Here is a 23,980-nt window from a genome sequence, read left to right as displayed (position 1 = left end):
CTTTTTAAAGTCACTTTGGTTGTAATATGTCCAGTTTTTGGATGTATGACCAGAATTTTCTTTTTCGGATCCGGTTTCTTGAGCGGATCACCGAAATTATGCTTTTTAGGTGATTTTGTTGGCAGTCTGTTTCAGTGCCGAAGGTTTCGGTGCCGATGGTTTCTTGGTTGGTGTTTTAGGATCCGAAGTTGTTTTCGGTTCAGAGTGGTGATGTTCGGTGCCGGACTTTGTCTTCGACCCTAAAGGCTTTGGTTCGGTGCCCGTTTTGGCATTGGGCTTTTCGGAGCAGGAAGGCTTTTTGGTAGGCTTCGGTGCCGAGCCTGGAGGCGGGGCATTGGAAGCGTGGTCTCGGTGCCGACCAGGGCCCGAGGGCGCGGGTTGGTCAGGAGCCTTCTTTTTCGGTGGAACTGGAAGTCGGGCGAGGTAGGGACTGCACTTACAGTACGTTGTCCATGCGAGATGTCTTCATCCTGGTCGGAGCCATCGTCGGAAAGGGAGATTCCTTCCTGTTCCTCATCGGCTCCGATGGGGTTGCCTGCTTCCTCCTCCGAATCAGGTCCGGAATGGAGCCTGTGTGTTGGCTCAGCATGTCGCGACGTCGGGCCAGATGGTCGCGAAGAGTCTTTTTGGAGCGGAAAGCTCGGCCCACGTCGCAGTCCTGTTCACTGTGTTCTGGTGACAGACAGGTTGCAGACATCGTGTGAGTCAATAAACGGGTATTTTCTGTGGCACAGAGGGCAGAACTTAAAGAGAGTTTGTTCCATCGCCTGCGAGTGGAACGGGGCGCTAGGCCAGACAGCCTACTACAATCGAAATTAGTTTTTAGCAATAACACAATCCGCGAAGAAAGGGGAACGAGATTGGAAACAATACCATCAAGGGTGAATGTTGTACGCGCCGAGAGGAACTAAAGGATCGACGTCGGAGTGTAGCGAGTTACATCCGAACCCAATGGCGGAAAAAAAACGATCTGAAGATGGAGTCGATGACGATGCGCACTATCACTGAAAGGAGGAGTCACCTAGCTCGTGACTAGAAAGACTTCTTCGAAGAAAAACAAAGTGAAAACCTCTGGACCCAACACTAGATGGCGATCTATGCATTAGCATGTGATCTACAGCTCACATGCCTCGATCCTACGGATTACAAGCAGGAAACTTTTCCTTCACTTAGTTCTGCAAATAAGTAGCAATGCAAGCCCTTGAATACATAAATCAAAATATCTAATTGTTACAGAAAGAATTTTTTTAAATGTACAGAAGAATAAAACAATGACCTAAAGACAATATTGTGAGTTCTGGCATATGTGTATTGGTGCGAACACACTTTGCCATTTATTTACTGTTTTTTGTAAAATAAAACAAAGTCAGTTTATAGGAAAACTATTTTAATTTACAACAGAGTTCTGTCCCAGGTGTAGCAAAATCATCATTGTATTTGCAATTAAAAGGCACATAAGGTATATAAAAACTTAAGAAAAACTCAAGAGAAAGACAAAATATTCAATGCAATTTATAGCACGAATAGTACTTTAACATATGCAGTAAATGTGTATGTCACAAATAGCATATATTAACAATTTAACATTTTACCATAATTGAGAAGATCTATAATTGCCAGCCTGTTTTAATAACATGTTCATTTGAGGGCATTAATAGTATTGCACATAAAATGCATAATTAAAATGTCTTCTATTAAGATACAAAGTCTCAATATGGCTTCACTCTTTCCGACAAGAAGAGCACCCTATTCGAATTATAAAGTTACATAGATGTTTTCAGGTTAACCTCTGATATCAAAAGAAAATCGATGTCCAAGCAGGGAATGGGATACATTTACAAAAATGTCAGCATTTAACTTCTTCTGACTCAGAACTGAGAGTCTCGCTAAGTGGACCTAAAAAAATAAACAAAAAACAGATAACTGCTCATCAAGAACGAAGTACAATGACCCATTTTTCAAGGGTCTGTTCTCCCAAAATGTACTATTTAGGTTGTCACGTATTTTCTCAAGCCTTGCAAATAAATAAACTGAGGTCATTTCAGTGCATAAAACAGATTTTGAACTGTTGCGTTGCTTTCACCATCAGAGGTTTCATCTGTCTCGAATTAGTTGCAAAAACAAATACACCATGGCTGCCTATTCCATGGTCAAAAGGGTATCTGAGCAAGCTCCTCTCCAGTGAGCAGCAGTCTCCAGACCAAAGTTAGATGCTAAATCTTAGGTTTTTGCCTATGCACGATTTAGTTTGGTGTTCTTGCTACTAAGCAAAGTAGAACATCTTGCTGTTTCCTATTGTATTGCTAATTGTTTAATCTGCGTTTAGATTTTGTGCAGTCATAACACGTGGATTAAGCCTACATCGTTGCGGTATTTTGCAGTTGAGAAGGCTCCTCACCTTATGTTAATTTAAAATGATGCAGTCATTTGGAGGATTTGTTTTGTATTCCAACACCTTGGCAGGAGACTGAAGGTGTTTCCTATGGCTTTAGAATCTTTCATGAAGCCTTAAAGCCCCAATTTATTTCCAGGGTTGGCTTTCTGTGAATCATTCAGTGGGAAATTCAGTTTTGATGTTACATATATTTCATGGAAAAAAAATCCCAAACGTTCTACGTGGTACGGAAATGAATACATATAGGCTTCACTTGCATTATAAAATAATTGTCAATGATGTGAAGCGTTAAACATAGTTAAACAAAAAAGCGTACAATCAAGGCAAAGAACTCATTGTTATTCCTTAACATGGGACACACGTGGTTAAAAATACCCCATTTTATACAATGAAAAAAGTACAGGAGTAAATTTTATTAACCCCTTCGGTGCTCATGACGGAATGGTTCCGTCATGACCCACGGTTGAGCTGTGCTCATGACGGAACCATTCCGTCATGAACCCGCCCGCGCAAGATTCCGCCAGCACAGCGGCGGAATCTGCGCAGCATGGAAGGGGTTAAAACAGACACATTGCTAATATCACGTTATTTTTTGGAAGGGTAGACCAATACCTTGAAAGCAATTCTACGAAACGTACTTTATTTTAAATAAAGACTAAATATATTTTAACATTTAACATGTTGATACTGCCAAAGTGCTTCTCAATGCTCAATAAAAATATACGATCCATTAGGACGCCTGGATAAAAACAGACTGCAAACAGATGCTTTCATACTCAATCATGAAATTGGCACAATAAAGAATAGCTTAAATTCTTTGTTTTATAATGGAGAAAATAATCCTTATTAAAATGATACATCAATAAGGCTCAATTTCAAGTGTTAAAAACATGTTGTTAGGTACACCATTGCTTTGTCATGCTCGAGTCGTCGTTTCGCACAGTAGGTCTTTGTTTATCCCGTCCAACTTAAGAAAATCAGAAACGATTCAGCACTGAAAAACGTTTTGTCTCATAAATGGCAATCAATAATCCATGTCTAAATCTCTTCCGAATGGAAGGCCAAGCATTCGACACGGGAAAACATGGTTGCATCAGGGGAAACAAGCTATATCTTGGTAGAGACTTCATTCAATTTAGTATCGACTGCACAGCTTGCTTGATAGTCAATGCAGCTTTGTCCAGTTCATCATCAGTCTGTTCTATGGTTACAATAACACGAATGCTGTGAAACAGAGAGAAACAAAAGAGGTAAATTTTTAGGGCGTTTGAGTGTGGTGCATAAAAGTTATAAATATAAGGCGCTGGATTCTCACTCCATTGGTTATTCCACAGAGTTTGCTTGATATCCTGGACTGCCTTTTTCAAGTTCTGATCAAGCAGTTTAAAAATAAAAAAAAAAAAGGCGCCAAGGTTTGAACCCGCAGCCATGCCCTACTAAAGCGCTCTTCTCTGTGCAGGTGCAAACGGTCAAGGATGGCGCTTCTTTTGTGTTATCTCCCGCACTGCACCAGGTTATGCAGGGTACATGACAGAGCATACAGGTACAGGGTGCCTGGTAAGTAATCAGGCGGGGTTGAGGATATTGCAAGACTTGTTACTTTACAACACAGCACAGAAAAAGCATATGCAGTTACATGCCACAAATTGCTTTCTTTGTGGACTTTTTTTGATGAATGGAATTGTGCCAATACCTTATTGGGCTGACCACGTCACCAAATGAATTCATGCCCTGTAAATCTGAATTACTGCTTTCTGACGGGTAGGCTGCAATGCTATCGATACGCTTCCCACTGCAGGACAAATGATTCACAGAATACACAGATTATGAACGTTGAGGCAAGGACATCACTGTTGATTCTCTAAGGTGACCGAGCTATGAAGAGTGCTGCTCTCTTTATATCATAGGCAAGGTAATAAGAAAATGCGCCAATATTTTCTCTTAAGTGGGGCGTGGACAGTTTGAGGCACATGTCAGCTCATTCAATAGGGACTTCATTTTTGTGCTAATTCTTTGAAAAGGAACTTTGTAAGATTTCCTTCAGAGCTTAGCACCTGCACGGATTTAAAAACTGTTTTTCCCTACACACTGTCTGCAGAAAAAAACATTTTGCCCTGCAATGGAGCTCGATTTTCTGGAGAATCACAAATTAACTGTGAATAGTAAGATGAATACAATTTCGAGTCATACAATTAACCCTTGCTGTCAGTGATTTGCCTCCAAATAGGATACCAGATACAGCATGAAGATAATTTCTAATGCAGTAGGCAAGAGTCTGGCTGCTGGGACTACAGACGTTTTCAATCATTTTAACATGCTGGTGCCTCCGGGATTCACAATGATCAACAAAGACCGACAAGAGCAAAGGGGAGGGGGCATAGCTATCATTCACAAGAACATCATCTCCATCACGGAAATTGCATCCTGCCTGTATAGCACATTTGAGTGTCTCTCAGTCAACATCAAGACATACGATCACAGGCCATCAATTTGCCATCTCCTTTACCACCCCCCAGGCAACTCCTCCGAATTCGGGGAACACCTTTCAGACTAGATTGCACAGTGTGCACTCGGTAACTCGAACAATATAATTCTAGGCGACCTCAATCTAAAATGGAATGAAACAAAAAAAATCTCTTTCAATCCCTAAACAACCTCCTACTAGAAAACAATCTGACCCAAAACTGCTCAGAAGAAACTCACCACAGAGGAGCAACACTCTACGCAATTATTGCCGAAAGCAATGCAATCACCATTGACCACATCCTTCCCGTATACTGGTCAGACCATCACATCATCCTTTTTTGCATTAACCAAACGGTCCTAACTCAACACCCCATGCAGGACCCCCCCAAATGGGTTAGGAACACAGCTCAGATCCATCGAGTTGCACTAGAAGAAAAACATAAGCTTGCTCCTCCCAAACAGCACTGATCACCTCAACTATTGAACTCACTATGAGAAGTTGGCCTGATATATGATGTCACTAATTCTAGTGTACAACTTGTATCAGTCCAAACAACCCTTATGGTGATTGGTTGTAAAGTCAACCTTATAGACCAGCTATCCTAGTGGTAGCATGGACAAGAGCAGTCTTAGGCTAAACTCTGAATGGCATGTGAAGCCAGCTGTGATACCATATGTAACCCCTTGAATACCAAATGAAAGGACACCACAACATATATATATAAAAAATTGAATATATTTATTCTAGTCAAACCCTCAGCACTCTTTATGAGATTCGAGGTCAGTACAACACAGTCCTAATTAAGCATACATTAAATCACACAGGTAAGTAATACAGTTAGGCCCTAGGGGCCACGCAAACCATATACTAAGAAAGTGGTATAAGGACCACTGTCACGGAAATAGGATAGGCCTAGGGAATCGCTGGGGTTACACTACACTACCAACAGTTAGGAAGTGGGAGGCCCACGGGATTCGGGTGCAGAGTGGAAACACTCACGCGTAATGCGTATAATCAATAGAAATAGTACAGTTTAGAATTATTAGGATTTAGGACACTTCTGGAGTAACTAGGAAGTCGAGACTTGAAACTTAGACACTAGGATAGTCAATACCCTGATGAGCACCGAAGTACCCAAGTTACCTAGCCCACGGGCTGCGGGTGCATAGGTGTGAACTTGCGTCGGGTTTCGTCGTGGACTCCTATGGATGCCTGAAGGAAAGATGCTGACAGGCAGTCAGTGAAGAGTGTCCGGTGGATCCCAAGGCCGGGATCAAGAAGGAAGGATACCTGCAAGCAGAAGGGACAGAGTCTGGGTCACTAGCCAGTGACCACGTGGAACCAGGAAGGAACCAGGCGATGTCGTGAAGATTGCAGGTAAAAGGTGAAGCTTGTCGCAGCAGCCACGGGTACCAGGAGACGTCGAGGACGACCAGGACCAGGAGGCGAGCTGTCCCACGAAGGCTCTTGCTGTCGGCGGCGTCGAAGTCGAACTAGGACTCACCAAGCCTTGGCAAGCGGAACCCACGAAGAACGGAGGACTTGCTTCTGTTGCAGACCAGGAAGGTCTGGGGTGCTTCTCTTTTGCAGAGGAGCAAGAGCCAGTCTTGAGGAGCCAAACCAGCAGCGGAAATTCAAAGGTGTGTCGTCACAAAGGCCGCTAGCCAACGAGCAAGCAACCGGACAGACCGGGCAAGCAGGAAAATGCAGAAGGGCCCCACGCAGGACTCGTGGAGTGTGAGGGGCTGATCTTCGGTGCAGATGGTGCTTGGGGTTGGGGCTTCTCAGTCCCCGGTGCACAACTTCGAGGGTGCCTCAGAAGCTGCGCTGGAAGATACTCGCCACTTTTCCCAGGTAGCCGGTCCCACGTCTCTCGTCGCCTCCACGGATCTCAGCTCGGCTGTGGATCAGGGTCGGAGAAGTCTGGAAGTCAAGGCTCTGGTCGGGCTCTGCAGTCGGTCCCTCGTAGAACTTCATCAAAGCAAAGGGTAAGTCTCTTGATGGTGACTGTTTGCACAGGGTAGCCACTCCTTGGCTACAAGGGAGATTCTTCAGTCTTCTTCTTTCGTTGAATGTCGAAGGTCCAGAGTTTCTGTTCAAGATGCAGGTTCAGGATAATCTAATCTCCTGAAGCTCAGCTACCACACTTATACTAATCTGGGGGGCTGGGTTGCCTGCTAGGTCACGCCTTATGGGTGGGACCTGGGAGGGGGGTGGTTACACCCCCTTCCCTTTGTCCAGTTTCACGCCAGGACTGGGGCTGGAGTGCCCCAGCACCGGTTTGAACTGGACTATGCATGGGACACCTTGTGTGCCCCAGGCAGTGTCTCGTTTCTTTCATCCCTCCCTGCCCCAATACACTAAGGCCTGTCTGGGGTGGTGCTCGCACCTCCCAAGGCAGGAAACCTATTGTCCAAGCCTCCCGTGCCGGGATCACTCCCAGCAGCAGGAGGTCAGACTTGTGTCATGGCAGCAGCATCCATTTTGTGATGCTGGGGCTCTGGTTAACTTCAACCGGGTAAGTAGGTTGCAACATGTCTTCTGCCTCTAGAAGGAAGGGATAATATCCTCATCACCAGAAATGGGATGGGGATATTATTCCAAAGTGTTAGACACCTTACACGACATGTTTTGATAAAGCCAAACCATAGTTACCATAACCGTCTAAGATTATAAGGCACTTTAAGAGTATATGGTAGGCTATATCATAGAACAGCTATAAGGACATGGTTCCGAAAGCTGCAGGCAGGCTCAGCTCATGCTAGAGCACCATCTCACATGTTACCAAGCACTCTGCCTCCAGGATTGTTAAGGCCTGCCATAGGAGTGGCTGATAGGTACACATGTGTCTATATATAAGGTAGGTATAGGAATACTACACCTAAGCAAGGGGTGATTACACGACCTTGCCCCAGCTGAGTGATCAGCCAGTTGTGTCATAATGGAAGGCCAGGCCAGGGGTGGCATAATACATGCTGCAGCCCCTGGTAGGCCTAGGGTACACCTATGCCCTGGGTACCTAAGGTACACTGTACAGGGGCCAATAAGGTGACCCTATCCAATTGGGTTATGCACCTAAAGTACATAGTATTAATTTAGAGAGAGAACAGCAGGGATGTGGGTCTGATTAGCAGGCCCACAGCCACATCTAAGTCGAAAACCAGTAGAGCAAAAAGCAAAAAGTGGGGGTGAACATAGAAAGCAGACCCTACTCTCCTACACTCACCTCTTTACAACTCCAATATGACGCTCACCCTAGACAGCCTTGCGCCTCTGAAACAAAAAAAATCCAGGGGCATTCCATCCAGATCATGGTCCACCACTGACATCAATGAAGAAAGAAGACATCTAAGAACCTCAGAAAGAATCTGGAGGAACAATCCCACCGCCCTCCATCGCGATCAACTCCAAGCAGCCCGCAGGAACTACAAAAAGCACATTAAGAACAAAAAGACCTCTTTCTTTTGCTCCGCACTAGACACCGCAAAACACCGACCCAAAGAGCTCTTCAATATCATCAGGAATCAAACCTCTAAGCCAGTGACATCCTCCACTCAGACATCCAATGAACGCTGTGAAAACGTCACCATCTTTTTCAATGACAATCGCTAAGATCGACCTCACATTTGGCTCAAATCTCATCCCCCTCCGCCGCGATCCAGGCATCTGAATCAAACGTTTGCGCCTCCTTAAACCCCCCAAAATAATGGTCTTCCTTCACTCCCATTCAGGAAGCAGAGATAATCAAACTAATCTCCAACGCTAAACCCTCATCCCACGCCCTGGATCAGCTACCCCCTCAATTGACCAAGGACCTGAAGCTCGTCCTAGCTCCGCTATGGTGCAAGATCATTAACAGCTCACTGAGCTCAAGAGTCGTTCCAGACTGCCTCAAAGTTGGCCAAGTCACTCCACTGCTGTAAAACCCAGGGCTAGACACTGAGGTTCTAAACAACTTTAGTCCGGTATCGAACTTACCCCTTCTGTCCAAAATCCTGGAAAGATGTGAACTTCCTCAGCTGACCCAACACCTGGACAACATCAATCTCCTAGACCCCCACCAATCGGACTTCAGAAAGGGCTGCAGCACTGAAACGGCAATCCTTAATGTCAGACGATCTACACAAGTCACTTGACTCGGACCAATGCTGCCTTCTCATCCTCCTAGACCTATCGGCCGCATTCGATACAGTCTATCACAAACTGCTCATCAAGACTCTACAAGAAAGTGCTGGTCTTGAAAAGACGGTCCTCCACTGGTTCTCCTCCTTTCTCCACAATCGCTCACAAAGAATAAAAATTAAAAACTTCGTGTCCGACCTCCACCTCGTCAACAGGGGTGTTCCACAAGGATCAGTGCTCTCCCCTCAGCTTTTCAACATTTACATTGAACCCCTTACCACTCTACTCAGGAAATCCAACATCCCTTTCCACCTATATGCGGATGGCAACTCTATCTGGAAACCTCCTCCATTGATGACATCAAGAGACTCAACGCCACGCTCAGAGAGGTACAATACTGGCTCTCAAACAATCACCTGAAACTCAATCAAGAGAAAACGGAAATACTCCTCATCTCCAACAAGGACGAAAACCCACAAATCGCAGAATGGCTCAAAGCTATTGATGCCCTCAATGGTAACCTCATCCTGGCGGATTCGGTAAAATCTCTAGATATCACCTTAGACCCGAAACTGGACATGAAAAATCATCTCAAAATACGCAAAAAGTGCCTTCCTCAATTTGAAATTACAGTACAAAATAAAACCTTTCCTCCCACCCAAGGACCTTCAACAAGCCACCCAAGCACTGGTGCTCTCCAGAATTGATTATGGGATTGCAGCCCTGACTGGGACTGCAAAATCCCATCTCGCCCCTTGAAAACAACCTTTAATGCAGAAGCTAGAATGGTCACCGGAACTAAGAAATTTGATCACATCTCCCCTGCACTCAGAGAACTCAAATGGCTCCCAATTGAGTTGAGAGCCAGCTTCAGAACAGCCTGCCTCACCCACAAAGCCCTGCACACAGGCAAACCGGAATACCTGGCTGCCAAACTCAAAAGGGCCGGCCAGTCCAGAAACCTCAGGAGCTCCAACACTCTGCTACTCATCCTACCGGAAACGCCCCCAAAATCTGGAACTGCACCCCCCCTACATCAGAACAATCCACTCATTTCCAAAATTCAAAAATCTCCTCAAAATCCTCTTCCTCGACCGCTCTCGAACGAACCGATAGGAGCCAAGGATGCACCCTAGCCTGCACTCTTTCTAACTTTAATTTTTTACCGGTGACACGGACTCTGATCAAGAAAACTTTTTGGACACTCGTCCTGTGTGAACAAAGAAACTTTTTGGAGGCCAGTTTTGTTTGAACTGCTCCCTCCATGCCCCACTACACGACTGCGCCTTTGTTCGACCTATACCCGGCTCGATCCCCATGTTTGACTATACTCTGTACTGCCTATCTGCACATAATTTACTTGATGTAAAGCGCTCGGATTGCCTCGGGTCCAGCTAGCGCAATATAAAACTCCTAAAATAAAAGTACTGTACTGAATAGGAAAGTTGGCCCAAATGCCGGTAAATTTAAGTAAAGGGGCCCAACCATGGGGAGGAGATCACCAAAACTCCTAATATCAGCTGAAGGCAAGTGACATCAGAATAGCTTTTGAAAACTTAGTCCAACAACCCTATGACAACATCCTTAAGGGGATTAAACGTGAAACTTCGAATTATAATGGCCATCTCCAGATAAAGATGGTAGTGGTGCAAATTCGGGCAAAGGCTGCGTAGGTAATGATGAAAAGATACAATATTTCCACAAGTTTTAACAACATGAAAATAAAAACACTAATATTGATATTTTACAGCTCAGACAATGGACCATAGTAAAAGCAATGGAAGGTTAGACATGAAAATTCCGTGCATAGGTAAAATAACTGCAGAAAGAATCGAGTTGCACCATGCCAACTCACAAAAAAGCGAAGTTCTGTGAAGTTTGTGTCCTACATTGTAGAAAAAACTAATGAAAACTATGCCAACTATTTTTCTGTCAAAAATATGTTGATAGCAGTATCCTTTGTAGGATGCACGGAACCTCACCCACTGTGGTGGCATGCTTCCTCATCGGGTCGGAGAAATTGTCCATAGGAGGGGGGATTTCCCAGAGGTTATCAAATCATTGCGGTCTGTTTTAAGTGGGTTTTGTGGTCATCCTTCCATAAAAATTTTGATTTCTAAGTCTAAGCAGTTTTCCTTCTACATTAGCCAAAAATACTGAGACACCTCCATGAACCATAACTAGAGAATTTTAAATCCATACACTAGTATGGGTTTCTCAGATCTGACTGAAATGTAGCAACTATAAAATACATTTAAAAAAACTTGATACCCGGGACTGGGAAGAATGTATGTATACCACCACATTGAGGCACACGACCTCCATGAACAAACCGATATTGACCACTATCAGATGGCTCCTAAATAATCAAAGCCAGAGCAATGGCATCCGCATTCAGTAGTGACACACTAGAGCGTCATGAGAGAGATGTCATTTATAATGACAGTAAGCAGGAAATTAGGTTAGACAGACCACAAAACATCACACACAAAAATGAATTACAAAAGTGTATACTTTGTCTATGCCCTCTGCGAGAACAATATACTTGGATCTTTAGTAGTCAAAGATGGGACCCACAGGTGGTAATGCTGCTTCAAAATGTTACAAAATACCACCTCTAAAATACCATGCCACCCACATTTGACACATATATGGACTCCATACTTTTCTTCCAAAAAACTTGCTCCTCCAGACAAGGACACGGGCTAAAGTGGGATCACACTTCAGCAGAAACCGATTCTCTCCCTAACCCATACAAAATTCTATGCAACACGCTTCATGTAATGGGCCCCTGCAAAATTGTTCAAATTACAACTGAAGGACGCCAACATATGCTGGGCTTGCTACTCATCCCTTCACAATGAAGAACATATGTACTTCTCTTGCCCTCATCTGCAATCCCCTTGGCACAATGTCGCCCTACAGCTACAAAACTTTTTCAAAAACTACTATTTCGTTATCCCCTCCAATAATCTTATTAGGATCTTACCTGGAAGATACCCCCCAATTGACCTCTTTGACATAGATCTTTCCCTCCTTGACCTTTTATTCACCCTTGCGATCAAAGTAATAATGATTGATTGGAAATCTAGTAACAAGGTATCTTCCCATACCTGGTGGGCCTGGGTTACCTATCTAACAAGCACACACATAACCCAATCTAGTAACAAAGGTTGCCCTGTAATCTCCAAACATATTTGGGATATGCTTGATCTCTTTATTCACAGCACGCTCCCCTAAATGAAAATCCACCAAATCTCCCCCTGGCAACAGGTTCTACCTTCATCAGCACTACTTGGGTTTTTGCCACCTCTCATACTGAATCACATGACTCCATCTCTCTCCCCCTCACTCGATACCCCTTCGCCCACTTGGATATAGTAACCGACACACTAGCAGGGATGTGCACAATTTGAATACGTCTCTGATTACATTCCTCAAGACTCAAACCTCCCCCCACACATCAACACTCCAACCTTAAGCCACACTTTCTGGGTATGGTCTACAGCTAATGGCATTGTATGAATTCTGTCGATAACAATCATAAGTGTCAGATTGATGTACACATTATGTAATTACTCATTTTATTTAGCCTTTTCATTCCCTCCTTGTTTCCTTCTGTATAGTTTTCGGCTTATTAAAATACAAATAAAAACATCTTGAACACAAAAAAAAGATGGCACCCAAAGTGACTTGTAAACTCTGCTGCATTTCGAGTCATGTGGCCAAAAAATACATTTGCCCATACCTGCAAAGCAGACCGGGCCTCGGAACCTGCTCGTGATAAAACTACAAGAACTGGAGCTTAAATAACGCAGATCCTGGCTCATCCAAAATAATTTGCGAGCAGTAGGAACAGGGCAAATGAGACTGCACGCATACATACATCGTTTAGTAGGTATTCCTAAGATCTCCCAGGTAAATATGGGCCAACATTTTAACAATTTCCCTCTATTATGACAGGCCAGTGCACTAAAAGGGTGCCATGTTCCCGCATCCTAGAGAGGCCCTGACAAACTATAGCAGGTGTAAGACCATCTGTTTTTTAGAAAAAAAGTATGCCTAATGAGTAGCGATACACTATGACTTATAGTTTGCTGTGCCCACTCAAGTGCATGTCGAATATGTAGAGTATGCACACGTCAGACTGTGGGTGAGCCTCAAAGGATCAGTCTTAAAAGTCAAAAGGCAGTGCCAATGTTTAATATCTATGCCGTTGTACGTACCTGTTAGACATGGGGGTCACTAGTGGGCAGAGGTAGATACCTTTGTCCAAGTAAGGACCCTTCTTCCTAGTCAGGGTAAGGGGGGATACACTTCTAAAATAACCCCTGCTCACCCCTTTGGTAGCTTGGCACAAGCAGACAGTCTTATCTCAGATGTAGTATGTAAAGCATTTGTGCATGCTTACAGTCACACAGTGAAAACACTGCAAATGGACACCACACCAGTTTAGAAAAATAAGTAATACTTTATCTAAGCCACACAAGACCAAAAGTGACAAAAATCCAACATACAATACTGTAAAAATAGTTGCGGCCAACAAGCTGATGCAAGTCGGTCGGAGCATCTGTTACGGTTGCGATGTGAGATGGAAGCGTTGCAGCGTGCAGTGTCCTCATGGCTCTATGCAGGCAACGGCTTGTTGGAGTCGGTGAGACCAGGTCTTGCGTTGCAAGGTGAGATGGTGCTCGATGCAGTGCTGGCACGTCACGGTGCAGGACGGAGCCGGTGACGTCTGTGCAGCATGTAGCGAAGCGGTGCCCACAGGACGTGGCGCAAGCAAGCGGCTCGTTGACGGAGTCACTGAGACAAGGGTTGCGTTGCTAAGCGACGCCGTGCTCTCTGCGGTGCCTTCAGGACACGGAGTCTGTGACTGACTCGGTGATGAAGTTGGCTGCTCTTTTCTTCTCCAACGACTGGAACCAGCAGAACCAGAGACAGTGCGGAGAAGGATGGCGAGGTCTTTGCTGTTCCTGAGACCTCTTTAACAGGGGGCAAGCCTTTCTTCAATCCCTTGGAGACACTTTGCAAGCATGATACAAACACAGTTCCTCTCCTTGGTAGAAACAGCCACTGCAGGCCAACCCCAGACAGCACACAGCAAAAGGACAGTACTCCTCCAGTTTCTTCCAGCTCTTCTCCTTGGCAGAGATCCTTGGCAGAAGTTCCTCTTGATTTCCTAAAGTTCTGGAGTCTGGGCCCCAATATTTAAACAGCAAAATCCTTTGTTCTCTGGTGGGAGAGAAGCCCTGTGCCTAGCCAAAACCAGTAGTGTCCTCAGTGCAGCTGACCGGCAGGAGGTGGAAACAGCATTGTCGTTGGCAGACCAGGTCCATTCAGGTGTGAAAGAAATCTCCTCCCCCTACTCTGAATGCAGCCCAGGTCTATTCAGCCCAGCCCTGACTAACCCTGGAACGGCAGGACACCTCAACCCCCCCCCCAAGTGGCTGTCTGAACAGAATGCACATCCCCAGCCCCTGTCACTCCAAAGTCAATACACAACCTAGCAGAGGCACACTGGATGGCTAGGCAAGAAAATACCTACATTCTAAAAGTGGTATTTTCAAACCCAGAATGCAAAAACCAGCCTCTCTAGAAGATGCATCTTAACAGTCTGAGTTCAGGCATAATAAACTTTATTTTCTTACCTGGTTCCCAGGAGTGGTTATGCTTATTAGATGTTATAAGAAAACTCCCTGTTCTATCCTATATGAACAGATAACCTTGCAATAGTGAAAAACGAATTTGGCAGTATTTCACTATCAGGACTTGACACAGATACCAGGGCATGTCCTACCTTTCACATACACTGCACCATGCCCACATGGGTACCTTGGGCCTGCCTTAGGGGTGACTAGCTTGCAAGAAAAGGGAAGTGTAGGGCATGGCAAGTTGGTGCACTTGCCAAGAGGACATGGCAGTACCAAACTGCGCACAGATGCTGAAGTGGCAGATCTGAGTTGGATATACAGGCTGCTTATGTGGGTGGCACAATCAGTACTGCAGTCCCACTAGCAGCATTTGATTTAGAGGCCCTAGGCACACACAGTGCACTGTACTAGGGACTGCCTAGTAAATCAAATATGCCAATCATGGAAACACCAATCCATAAACACAATTTACAGGGAGAGCATATGCACTTTAGCACTGATCAGCAGTCAAGTCAAGTCAAGTCAAGTCATAGAATTTGTATAGCGCACTACGTACCCAGAGGGTTTCAAGGCGCTTAGGAAGGGGAGGAGGGTTATTTGTCAAATACCCACGTTTTAAGCTGCTTTCTGAACGCTAGGTGGTTCTGGGTGAGGCGAAGGTAGGCGGGGAGTGAGTTCCATGTTTTAGCAGCCAGGTATGCAAAGGATCTGCCTCCCATGGTGGTCTTGTTGATGCGAGGTATAGTGGCGAGGGCTTGGCTGGAAGATCGTAGTTGGCGGGAGGGGGTGTAGAAGGACAGTCGAGAGTTGAGGCAATCTGGTCCGATGTCGTAGAGTGATTTGTGTGCGTGGGTAAGCAGTCGGAAGGTGATCCTCTTATTGACGGGTAGCCAGTGGAGGTCTTTAAGGTGATCAGAGATGTGTTCGTTGCGAGGGATGTCTAATATGAGCCTGGCTGATGCGTTTTGGATTCGTTGGAGTTTCTTCTGGAGCTTTGCGGTAGTACCCGCGTAGAGGGTGTTTCCGTAGTCCAGTCGGCTCGTGACAAGAGCGTGGGTAACTGTTTTCCTTGTTTCGAGGGGGATCCAGCGAAATGTTTTTCTGAGCATGCGAAGAATGTTGAAGCAGGAAGAGGATACGGCGCTGACTTGTCTGTTCATTGAGAGTGAAGAATCCAGGATGACGCCTAGGTTCCGTGCGTGGTCTGTCGGGATGGGTGCTTTTCCGAGGGCTTCAGGCCACCAGGAATCGTCCCATGCAGAGGGGGATGTACCTAAGATGAGGACTTCAGTTTTGTCTGAGTTCAGTTTCAGACGGCTTTGTTTCATCCATTCGGCAACTTCTTTCATTCCTTCGTGTAGGTTAGTTTTGGCGGTGCTAGGGTCATTGGTGAGAGAAAGGATTAGTTGAGTGTCGTCCGCGTAGGAGATGATGTTGAGGTTGTGTCGGCGTGCGATGGCCGCGAGGGGGCTCATGTATACGTTGAAGAGGGTGGGACTGAGTGAGGATCCTTGAGGGACGCCGCAGATGACTTCAGAGGCCTCGGACTTGAATGGAGGAAGGCGGACTCTCTGGGTTCTTCCGGTGAGGAACGAGGTGATCCATTCAAGTGCTTTTCCTTGGATTCCGATGTTATTGAGGCGTTGTAGAAGGGTGCTGTGGCAGACTGTATCGAATGCTGCAGAGAGGTCGAGGAGGATGAGGGCGACTGTCTCCGTTGTCCAGTAGAGTTCGAATGTCGTCTGTTGCTGCGATGAGGGCGGTCTCAGTGCTGTGTTTGGCTCGGAAGCCGGACTGTGAGGAGTCGAGGGATTTGTTGGCTTCGAGGAAAGCGGCGAGCTGGTTGTTGACGGCTTTCTCGATGACTTTGGCCGGGAATGGAAGAAGCGAGATGGGGCGGTAATTTTTGAGTTCGGTGGGGTCCGCTGTTGGTTTTTTCAGAAGGGCAGTGAGTTCGGCGTGTTTCCAGTCTTCTGGGAAGGTAGCGGAGTTGAAGGAGCAGTTGATGACGTCTCGGAGGTGCGGTGCTATGACGGAGTCTGCTTTGTTGAAGATGTGGTGAGGGCATGGGTCTGTGGGGGATCCTGAGTGGATGGAATTCATCAGGCGGATGGTGTCCTCAGTGGAGATTGGGTTCCAAGCGTTAAGGGTGTTCACGGGGGGAAGGTGGTCAGCAGATGGTAGGGTGGGTTGGTTTCCGGGTTGGTTGTCAAAGCTGTTGTGGATGTCTGCAATCTTGTTGTGGAAAAAAGAGGCTAGGGAGTCGCAGAGGGTTTGAGAGGGGGTGATGTCGTTGGAGTTGGCCGAGGGATTGGAAAATTCCTTGACGATGTTGAAAAGTTCCTTGCTGTTGTGAGCGTTGTTGTCAAGTCGATCCTTGAAAGCTGTTTTCTTGGCTTTTCGGATCAGTTGGTGGTGGGTGCGGGTGGCGCTTTTGAAGGCGTCCTTGGTGCTGGTGGTTGGGTCTTTTTTCCAGGCCTTTTCAAGGGAGCGGCAGAGTTTCTTGGACTTCTTGAGATCATCGTTGAACCATGAGGCTTTCTTGCTGCCAGGTTTGCTTTGACGTTTTTTCAGTGGAGCTAAGGTGTCGGCGGTGTTGGATAACCATAGGGTGAGGTTGGCGGCGGCTTCGTTGGCGTTAGAAGAGAGGGCTGGGGAGTTTCGAAGGAGCGATGCGGAGATTTGGTCCGTGGTGATTTTGTTCCAGTTTCTTTGCAGGGTAGGTTGGGAGTGGATGATGGGTTTCGGCTTGTTGTAGATGAAGTGAACGCAGCTGTGGTCGGTCCAGAGGAGATCCGTAGTGTGGCAGAAGGAGATATGATTGCTGGATGTGAAGATGGGGTCGAGTGTGTGACCTGCGATGTGGGTGGGGGAAGTGACTAGTTGTTTAAGTCCGAGGTTGGCGAGGTTGTCCACGAGGGTGGAGGTGTTGTGGTCGTTGGTCTTTTCAAGGTGAAAGTTGAGGTCTCCCAGAAGGATGTAATCTTTGGAGGGGAGCGCGTGTGGGGTGATGAAGTCCGTGATGTCTTCACTGAATTTTGCGCGGGGTCCTGGTGGTCTGTAGAGGAGAGTGCCTCTGAGTGTTGTTTTGGGGTCGATGTGGATCTGGAAGTGAAGATGTTCGGAGTTGGCGAGATTGACGTCAGAGCTGGTTGAGATGCGGATAGATTTCTTGTGGACGATGGCGATTCCTCCTCCTGTGTGGCTGGTACGGTCTTTGCGGGTGATCTTATAGTCTTCAGGGATGGCAATGGTGATGTCTGGTGCGGAGGAAGCATTCATCCATGTTTCCGTAAGGAAGGCGATGTCCGGGGAAATGGTGTCTAGTAGATTCCATAGGTCAATGGCATGCCTATGGACCGATCGGGTGTTGAGAAGGATGCATTGTAGGTGGTTGGGGTCGGGAATCTGTGGTGTGGACGTAGCAGAGATGTTGTCGGTGCCGCTGAATTTGCAGGAGTAGCAGGAGAAAGGGCCATGGGTGTGTCCAGGAGCGGCAAGGACGCAGTTGGGGGCGCGACCGGGGTCGAGGGCTAGGAGGGAGGCGGCATCGTAGGTAATGCGGGAGGGCTGGGCAGCTCGAGGGGCAGGGGGTCTGGCGCTGGGCGCGGTCCAGGCGCGGACGGGCGTAGACGGGCTTACCTTTGGCGCACCTTCGGCGCGGGTTGGGCGCGGACGCTGCGCGTGGACGCTGCGCGCGGGAACTACTGTCATATATGGATAGCGGAGGGGGAGGGGCGAGGGCGGCTCAGCTGGGAGGCGTGGCGGGCTCAGGGGAACACAACAACAGCAGGATCAAAATGGAGGGGAGGTCAGAGCAGGGCGCCGGGGGAAATCACACACAACAATGCAATCAAAGCAATGTAGCAGTGGTAAAATAAAGCCATAAAACCAACTAAAACAGGGTCCAAACAGGAGGCCAAAAAGCAAAACGTCTGGGGATAAACACAGCGGACAAGCCAGGTCTTACAGTACCTATACATGTTCTTTTGTTTTATAGGTTCTCCAGATTATTAGCATGAGTTTCTAAAGTATGGGACACATCTAAAGGGTCCTTCATAAATACAGGATAGATTCATCATTTGATATAGCTATATGAAGCAGACATAGACCCAAGTAAAGTAGGGTTCTACACATAGGTCAAGAAAAAAGCCATTGACTGATCATGGAAGAAAGGTGTGAAATGTGTTGATCACATATTTGTACCAGAGAATAACTCATGTTCCATTTGTCCAAATTTGTTTCCACATTGTCAAAAATAACACTGTAAAATAAAAGCAGCGTGTATTTGTCATCTATAGGCAATTTTAGAATAACCACACCCACTACTTACTATTTCCGCTGACTGACCACAATCCCATCCAGATAATGGCAGTAATGACCTCCACAAAAGACCCCCTTCTTTGAAGAGCCTGCTGGGTGTTGCACCCAGCGTGCAGCATGACCCAATGATGAAGCATGCCACGTTAGTGGGTCAAGGTCAGTGTATCCTATAAAAGATACTCTTCGGGACAGGAACGGCAGAAAAATAGTTGCAAATACTTTTCTTATTTTTTTTCCCCACAAGGTTAGTCCGAAATCTCACAGAATGTCACATTTTTTTGTGAGTAGTTATGTTATGCGACAATCAAAAGCCTCTTATTCCCTTTTGTGATTTTTTGTAACATCATGTCAGTCATCAAAGGTTACAGAATTAATGTTACCTCATGTGACACGTGAAACGCAATATGGATTATTGCTGATGCCAGCAATCAACAAGCCCCACTAAATTTCAAGCAACCATAGTCCTCAATTAACTTCCCTCACTTGGCGAAGAAAGGGTGTTGAACAGGTGGATCGTCCTGGCTATTTCATTCTTTTGTCCTTTTTTTCCTTCTATGCTTGTATGTTAGGAGACAGGAGTCGTTTAGGCGTTTGTGTGTTATTTCAACAAAGTATTAGATATGTCCCCTGGACTGCTTCCAGGGAAGTAGTCCTATAGGGATGTCAAGTATGTGTAGTAACACTACAATAGAAACATCATGGGGGAGATATACAGAAAATCCCATTAAAATACAGGCTAAGGTTTACCCTGCTAGCAAGACCCACACCAAAGGAGTAAGCATGACTGTTTCCAGGTACTTTGGGGTGTACATCTGAAGTAGCTATCGGGCTACAGCTTTCCTAAGCTAAACATTGATGCTTAACCTCCACTTTAGGTTGCTCCTACCAAGTAATGCAAGCACTCTGGTTATGAAAGGCCCACTGTGAACCCATCCATTGCTAACTATTGGTTCACTTTATGGTCAATGATAGGCTGGTTCTTATTTGATGGCTTACCTTCCTATTCTTGTTTTTTTGATCATACCCTAGAGCATAGCCTCCTTACAATACTTTGATTGGCTGACTTGTTCATTAAGGGAAGTACTTTTTTACTTTTTCATTCAGCACTCCAATGAGAGGACATGTGTTTTCTAGCTCTCCCTCATGTGCTGCTTCATTCCCCACCCCCTACAAATAGCCCCTAAACCCCAAGTGCAGCTCTCCACCCCTCCCAGTTTGCCTGTAAAAGTACAGCAAGAGGGATATTTTTGCTGCAATATGGCTGAAGAGCAGATTTTAAGGGCTTCTTTTGTTTTATTTCCTGCATTTCACACACAGCAGGAAAGCACAAGGTCTGGCATACAAAGGCTTTAAAAGTGCTGGGGGAAGGGTAGGCTGCTGGACTCACCCAGCTGGCATTTGCAGGAGAAGGTGGACTTATGTCTCCCAGAGGTCCATAAATCTGCTCCCTGGGCTACTGCAGAAGGCCAAATGTTGCAAATAATAAATTAGACATTGGCAAGCGTTTCCCTTTACGGTCTGATAACTTCTCTATTCTTTTTAAATTTTATAGAGAAGTTGCTGATTGTAAGTATTTAAAAATGAAAGCATGACATTAAGGCCTTGAACATTGAATTCAATTAACAGTTTTGAGGCACCATAGATAAAGGATTGCTTTTCCTTCACTGTTTCCAAGTCGTTTTTTTCTTTTACTTTTTTAAAATAATACTTTACAGACAAACATTTGCAGTCTCAGGAGCTCAGTACTCGCATTATACAAGCGCAACCTATTGGCTTTAACCAATGCTTGTTGAACTTCTGTACCAGTGTCCCACGAGGAAAATGCTTTGGGGAAATTAAGCTACCAGTTACAGAAGGATTAGTTATGAATGGGCTGCAATAATGTATGCATGATAATTATTTGCAAGATCAATGGGAACCCGATTTGTAGAGGAGAGGAGGGAGAAGACTGTCAGATCAGACAGCACTGCTCCTTTTAAGACCGAATTGTGGTATCCCTGAAAGCTTCTGTAGACCGCATGCGTCTTCTCATTTTGGACTACCTCGAAGTTGGGGGATGGTGATTTGCAGGTTCATACAGAGGTCTCCAACCTTATCTGTACTGAGAGCTACTTATGGTCAATTAAACATATTGAGAGCTACGAATATTATTAGTGTTGTATAATCTCAATTTTGTTATATGCATATTAATTCAACCAAGCAAAAACGTCTATAATTTAATAAACTGGCCTGCAGGACTGAACAGCCTAAATGCCCATCCCTGCGGACCAGACTGTCGTGTTTAGCATACATTGCTGCCTGACCGATGTCCAGGACTGGCACTCCACGAGCAAACGTAGTGGTTGCAGCCTTCCCTCTGGTGGAATGGGCTTGTAAGCCATCAGGAGGCTGATTTTTAGCCAGGGCATATCAGATCTAAACATAGGTCCCAGCGTGAAATGGTTTGTCTCTAAATTACCGGACCTTTTTTTTTTTTTTTTTAGCTCCCATGTAGTCCAAGAAAAGTTGCTTGTCCAACCGGAACTTTTTTGTCCATTCAATGTAGAAGAACGACGCTTATTTTGGGTCCAGACGATGGAGTCTCTCCTCTTCCTTAGAGGGATGTGGAGATGCATAAAAGGTGGGCAGTGTGACCGTCGACCCAGATGGAATGGGGTGACTACTTTACGTAGGAAAGAGACTCTGCTGTGAAGATCCACCTTATTCAGAAATCTCATAAGATAGGGAGGCTTGGATGTCAAAGACTGTAGCTCACTCACCCTCCGGGCAGATGATATTGCCAGTAGAAATGCGGTCTTGATGGCAAGCAAACGGAGGGGACTTAAGGGGTACACCCATGAGATGAGAACCAGGTTTAGATTCCACTGTGTCATTATGAAGGGCGTAGGAGGAAAACATGTACAAACCCTTTCAGGAACCTATTTACAATAGTGGACTTGAATAAAGAGGGTTGGTCAGGCAGCCGCAGGAAAGCAGACAGAGCAGAAAGATAACCCTTGAGCGTGCCCAGAGTAGAGCGCTGCTGGGCAACGGTGAGAATAAAGAGAAGAATATCAGAAAGAGGGTCAATAGACTTTTCTGTACCATATTTTACAAATGTTTGCCAATGGTAGGCATATACCGACTTGGTGAAGGGTCGTCTGGCTGCCAGAATAACTGTACAAACTTGGGGTGGAAAGTAGAAAGGATTTCAACTGTCGCAGCTCAATCTCTATGCAAGGAGGCAGAGTGTTGACAGATTCGGGTGGAGAACCCTACCCTGCTGCTGCGACTAAAGATCCTCCCGAAGGGGCAGCCTGATCAGAGGACCAATGCTCATTTTTAGAAGCTCAGAATACCAAGCTCTCCGCGCCCAGTCCGGAGCCACAAGGAGGACTTGGGCCCAGTCGTTTCTGATCTTCTTGAGAACTCTGGCCAGGAGTGGTATGGACAGTAAGGCGTACAGGAGGCCGGAGCTCCACTTGTGCCAAAAGGCGTGGCTGAACAATAGCTGCCTTGTAAACTCCAACGCACAATACTACTGACAATGCGCGTATTCTTCGGAGGCAAACAGATCTAACCAAGGCTCTCCCCACTGCTGAAAGATACCTTGCGCCACCTCTGGCTGGAGATTCCATTCGGGATCCACTAGGCATCGACGGCGGAGTTGGTCTTCCCTGGCATTCAGAGGACCTGCCAGGTGTTGAACCACCAGGGTTATGCCCTTTAAAAAAAAAAAGAAAATTCCAGAGACGCAGGACCTCTTGACAAAGGGTCAATGATACCGCCCCACCCTGCTTGTTGCAGTACTACATGTTGTGGTCCGTGACACCTGCACTGACTTTCCCTTGACAGAGGGAAGAAATGCTTTCAATCCTAGCTGGATCGTCCCGAGCTCCAACAAGTTGATGTGGAACCCTTATTCTGCCAAAGACCAGAACCAACTGATCTCCACCTCTCCTTAATGGCTCCCGCATCCCAGGAGTGATAGGCCCGACCCTGCGCAGTGTCCAGAAACACCCCTATGAAAGGGAGCGTCTGAGAAGAAGTCAAGTGGGACTTTGGCATGTTGATAGTGAATCCCAGCAAGTGCAGGAGGTCTGCCGTAGTTTAAAGGTGGGAAAAACAGTCTGGGGTGAGGAAGCCTTCAACAGCCAGTCGTCAAGGTAGGGGAAGACAAACGCCTAACCTGCGCAGATGACCTGCGACCACCCACATCACTTTGGTGAACACTCGAGGGGCTCTGGTACGGCCAAAGGGTAGCACCGTGAACTGAAAGTGCTCACAGCCTACCTTGAACCTCAAGTAACACCTGTGGGCAGGTAGAATAGAGATGTGAAAATACACATCCTGCAAGTCCAACGCTACCAGTCCGTCTCCTTGGTCTAGGGCAGACAAGACCTGATCCAACACGAGCATCCTGAATTTTTCCGTTTTGTGAAAGAGATCGACGGTCCAGAGGTCTAGAATAGGAAAAAGATCTTTGTTCTTTTTGGGAATCAGAAAGTAGCAGGGATAACAACCACTGCCTATTTCTGATATCGGAACCCTTTCTACAGCCCCAATGGCAAGGAGAGCTTTAACTCTCGGAGCAAGATGAGATTATTGGTATCCAACCATTCTTGAGAAAATAGTAAAGGAGGAGAGAAAGACTGGAGAGGAAGGAAGTAACCATTCCGAATGATCTGCAAGACCCATTTGTCTGATGTTATAGATTGCCAGTGGAGGAGATGTTGGATTCTCCCTCCAACTGGGCTCCCATGGTCCTGCAGAACCAAACTAGGAGGAGTTGAAGCCTGCAACTGCAGGGGGGGCTGGTAGCAGACTACTTCGGGCTACCATTCCCACGAGGTCGGAATGCATCGCGTCCACATCCACGCACAATTTGGGAAGCCTGTGCAGGACAGTGGCTGGGGCATGGCTGACGCAGTTGAAAGTCGCTTCCACAGCAACAAAAGGGTCAAAAGGCAGACTGGGGGCAAGGAGTCACAGAGGCCCAAGAACCTGGCAGTAGCCTGAGAGTCTTTGAAGCGCTCCAGT

The 23,980-nt window shown here is 46.2% G+C and overlaps 1 protein-coding gene across 1 annotated transcript in view; it reads right to left on the bottom strand.

Moving 5' to 3' along the window:
- Positions 1-1,370: 1,370 nt before the first annotated feature.
- Positions 1,371-23,980, bottom strand: part of SPTLC1 (serine palmitoyltransferase long chain base subunit 1) — a 341,715-nt gene continuing 319,105 nt past the window's right edge. Inside the window, exon 15 of the mRNA XM_085632720.1 lies at positions 1,371-3,619. Within this exon, the coding sequence (XP_085488846.1) occupies positions 3,526-3,619 (94 nt within the window). The 3' untranslated portion in view covers positions 1,371-3,525. The remainder of the gene's footprint in view (positions 3,620-23,980) is intronic.

Source organism: Triturus cristatus, chromosome 2_1, assembly GCF_964204655.1.
Source record: "Triturus cristatus chromosome 2_1, aTriCri1.1, whole genome shotgun sequence".
In the NCBI taxonomy this organism is placed as follows: Eukaryota; Metazoa; Chordata; class Amphibia; order Caudata; family Salamandridae; genus Triturus; species Triturus cristatus.
This window is presented reverse-complemented; position numbering and strand designations above follow the sequence as displayed.